The sequence below is a fragment of the Hydra vulgaris genome, chromosome 02, assembly GCF_038396675.1.
Source record: "Hydra vulgaris chromosome 02, alternate assembly HydraT2T_AEP".
NCBI classification, from domain to species: Eukaryota; Metazoa; Cnidaria; class Hydrozoa; order Anthoathecata; family Hydridae; genus Hydra; species Hydra vulgaris.
In genome coordinates, this window is record NC_088921.1 from 16,160,966 (window position 1) to 16,163,047 (window position 2,082).

Sequence of the window (2,082 nt, forward strand, 5' to 3'; positions counted from 1 at the left end):
GTAAACATGAAAAACTATAGCTAAACAAAACAAAACATTAGATTATGATCAAGGTTTACTATATATATATATATATATATATATATATATATATATATATATATATATATATATATATATATATATATATATATATATATATATATATAAATATATATATATATATATATATATATATATATATATATATATTTATATATATATATATATATATAAATAATAATGTATATATATAATAATAATATATATATATATAATAATATATATATATATATTTATATATATATATAATAATATATATATAAATAATATAATAGAAATATTTATATATATATATAAATATATAAAATATAAACTAGGAAAAGCAACTGGACCTGATAACTTTTGTATGGAATCTTTTATGTATGGTGGAAGTAGATTGCAGTTTTTTATTAGTATTTTTTTTAGTTTGTGCATTAAATTCAGTTATTTACCATCCACGTTTTGTGAGGCCACAATTATTCCATTAGTAAAATCTAAATTGGCTGATTTAACAGATGTGAAAAACTATAGAGCCATAGCTGTGTCCTCTGCTATGTCAAAAACTTTTGAGTCTTTTATTGCAGAAAATCAATTTATACAACATTAATAAAAATGATGATTAACAATTTGGCTTTAAACAAAATCACTCAACAACATCATGCTCAAACTATTTTAAAAAGACTGTGCAGTATTACACATCTAGAGGAAGCCATGTATTTGCTTGCTTCATAGACTTTAATAAAGCATTTGACAGTGTCAATTACTGGCTGTTGTTCAAAAAATTATTAGATACTGGTCTGCCCAAAAAACTTGTTAGTTTGCTTGCATTTTGGCACAGTAATCAACAAATGTTTGTTCGATGGCAGAAAACAAAATCAAACAGTTTTGGAATTGGGAATGGGGTTCGTCAAGGAAGTATATTTTCACCACTTCTACTTAACTTTTACATACAAGATTTGATTTCATCAATATCAAACCTTCGTATTGGATGTAATATAGGTGGTATATTCATGAATGTGTTGGCCTATGCTGATGATATGGTTCTAATTGCGCCTTCTTGGTTTTCTCTTCAGAAACTAATTAGCTTTACAAATAAGGAATCTTCCTTAATTAACATGTTCTTTAATACCAAGAAAACTGTATGTATGGTGTTTAATCCAACTCAAAAATCAAAAGTTATATCAAACTCCTTCCCAGAATTATGCGTGTCAGGATGTGAAATTGCTTTTTTTGAATCTTTCAAATACCTTGGTCATATAATTAAAAATGACCTTACCGCTGATCTTGATATAATCAAAGAGGTAAAGGGCCTTTACACACGTACAAATATCTTAATTAGACGCTTTCATTTATGTTCCACCAGAGTGAAGGTTAAACTCTTTAAAGCATATTGCATTTGTTTATATGGTGATTCTTTGTGGCAAAATTATAATGATAAAACAATGGCACGCCTTCAGTATTGCTACAACAAATGTGCTAAAATGTTTTTCGGATACAACAAATATGATAGTACATCTTACATGCTTTTAGAGTTCAGATTACCATCTTTTCATACAATTATCTTAAACTATAGACATGCTTTTCGTAAACAGTTGATGGCTTGTACCTTGGTGAACCACTCAATGAATTCAGTTAATCAAAGTTTAAAATAATACTTTTCTTTTTAAAAAAAAAAAACTGTGGACCTGGCACCTAATTTGTACATGCCCGTTGTCTGAAATATATTTTATTTATTTATTATTTATATATATATATACAAATATATATTTATATAAATATATATATATATATATATATATATATATTTATATGTATATATATATATATATATATATATATATATATATATATATATATACATAAATATATATATATATATATATGTATATATATATATATATACATATATATATATATATATATATATATATATATATATATATATATATATATATATATATATATATATATATATATATATATATATATATATATATATATATATATGTAAACATTTAAACATAGACATTTTATAAATATTTATATTTAATCAAACTTATT

At 22.6% G+C, this 2,082-nt stretch overlaps 1 protein-coding gene across 1 annotated transcript; it reads left to right on the forward strand.

The window, feature by feature from the left end:
* Positions 1-869: 869 nt before the first annotated feature.
* On the forward strand, positions 870-1,673 carry LOC136075888 (uncharacterized). Its single transcript, XM_065789330.1, has one exon. The coding sequence runs from the start codon at positions 870-872 to the stop codon at positions 1,671-1,673; it is 804 nt and encodes a 267-aa protein (XP_065645402.1).
* Positions 1,674-2,082: the final 409 nt, after the last annotated feature.